The following is a 1,711-nucleotide window of genomic DNA, read 5'->3' on the forward strand; positions in this document are numbered from 1 at the left end:
GGGGGGGCGGAAAAGTGTGTGTATGTACATGTGTGCGTGTGTGCATGCACAGCAGGGCGCGCGCGTGCGTGTATGGCGTGTGTGTACATGTATATGGCGTGTGTACGTGTGCGTGCGTGCGTGCGTGCATGCAAAAGCCACAAAGGAGGCGGGAAGAAGGGACACAAGGAAGAGCAGAAGGGCGGAGTGGCGCGGAGCGCGTCTGCAGAGGGGGGGGGGGGGGGAGCAGGACGCTACTCGGAGACGGCTTGCTGGCTGGCCACCCGGCGCCGGGTGGTGGTCGCCTGGCCATCGGCGGCCGAGGCGAAGCGCTGCACATCACCGCCATCGACGCCGGCCAGCGAGAAGGAGACCCCTCCGGCGGTGGCCTGGACCGCTGGCGCGGTGGCCAACAGGTCCACGGAGGAGGAGTCCTCCCCATCATCCGAGGACAGGGACGAGGCATCCTGCCCGGAGATCGGTGCCGTGGCCGACAGATCCGGCATGGGGTCGGAGCTCCGACGGCACGGGCAGGCCCCGGGCCCGGCAGCCTGGCCAATGGCCTGGCCGAAGGACAGCCACTCGGCACTGGAATGGCCGTTGTAGATGTACAGCCGCACCGAGGGCAAGTGCCGGCCATAGTACCGGGCGAAGTCATGCTCCATGCGCAGCTCATCGATGCCATAGAGGGCCAGCTCGCGACTGTTCTTGATATCGGCGCTGGTGAACTGCCGGCACAGGCCGCTGCCATGGGTGTCGGACACCGGGAGCCTCGGCGAGGAAGGGGTCGACAGGGTGCTCAGCGACAGCGAAGGGGGAGTGGCCACCGGCGAGGCCACCGTCGAGGCGGCCGACCGCTCGCGCTGCTGCAGGTAGTCCTGCTGCTGCTGCTGCTGCTGCTGCTGCTTCAGCTGCTGCTGGATGAGGTGCGAGTTGCCGCCCACGGTGTCCGACAGGGAGAGGGCGCCGGAAGCGGCACGGCGCTTGACCGACACCTTGCGCAGGCGGTCGCTCCGATCGCGCTCCGACTTGGCCGTGGCCAGGATCCGCTGGGGGAAGTTGTCCGCCCCATCGAAGTCCATGCCGAAGTGGTCGTACACTCGACGCACGGTGCCCACCGGGTCGGCGCTCATGTCGACCAGCTCGATGTCGAAGAAGTGCTTGCGGTCCAGCTCGGGCCCGAGCTTGTCGCGCAAGTCCATCAGCCGGTTGGCCATGTTCAGCAGCATCTTGTACGTGAGCACGGCATAGGGCGGGCCCAGGTCGCGATCGTCCGGCTGGTAGATGGACAGCTGGGAGGCGAGAGCGGGAGAGGGCGAGGAGGAGGATGGTGGGGGGGGGGGGGAAAGACAGCATGAGTTGGTGTCAGTATGCATGGCCGAGGAGGGGGGGAGAGAAGCAGAGGGGAGGAAGGCCGGCCGCAATCCGGCAGCAAGTCCGTCCCCAGCAAGACGAGCAGCGCACCATCTGCACTTGGAACTTGGTCCAGGAAGCCAAGACATAGCGCGGGTCGCGGTGGGTGTTGACCGCCCGCAGATCGGGGAACTCATTGAACAGGGCCTCCGGATAGAGAGAGTGCACCGGAGCCTTGAGAACCCAGTGGGAGACTGGCTCGTACTGGTATGCCAGCAGCTGGAGGAAGAGCCGGAAGTACCGGTACAGGTAGGCCTTGTTGTTGGGGTCCATGAACCAATCCTGTGACACGTGGGCCGGGCGCCGAGGGGGGGGGGGG

General features: G+C 66.6%; 1 protein-coding gene across 1 annotated transcript in view; it reads right to left on the reverse strand.

Annotated features, from left to right (window-relative positions):
* Positions 1-233: 233 nt before the first annotated feature.
* H696_03840 (hypothetical protein) overlaps positions 234-1,711 on the reverse strand; it is a gene marked incomplete at its 3' end in the record, with an annotated part of 3,819 nt that continues 2,341 nt past the window's right edge. The window contains exons 6-7 of the mRNA XM_009497699.1: positions 1,444-1,674; positions 234-1,271 (exon numbers count right to left, since the gene is read on the reverse strand). Of these exons, the coding sequence (XP_009495974.1) occupies positions 234-1,271; positions 1,444-1,674 (1,269 nt within the window). The remainder of the gene's footprint in view (positions 1,272-1,443; positions 1,675-1,711) is intronic.

Source organism: Fonticula alba (assembly GCF_000388065.1).
Source record: "Fonticula alba strain ATCC 38817 unplaced genomic scaffold supercont2.6, whole genome shotgun sequence".
Lineage (NCBI taxonomy): Eukaryota > Rotosphaerida > Fonticulaceae > Fonticula > Fonticula alba.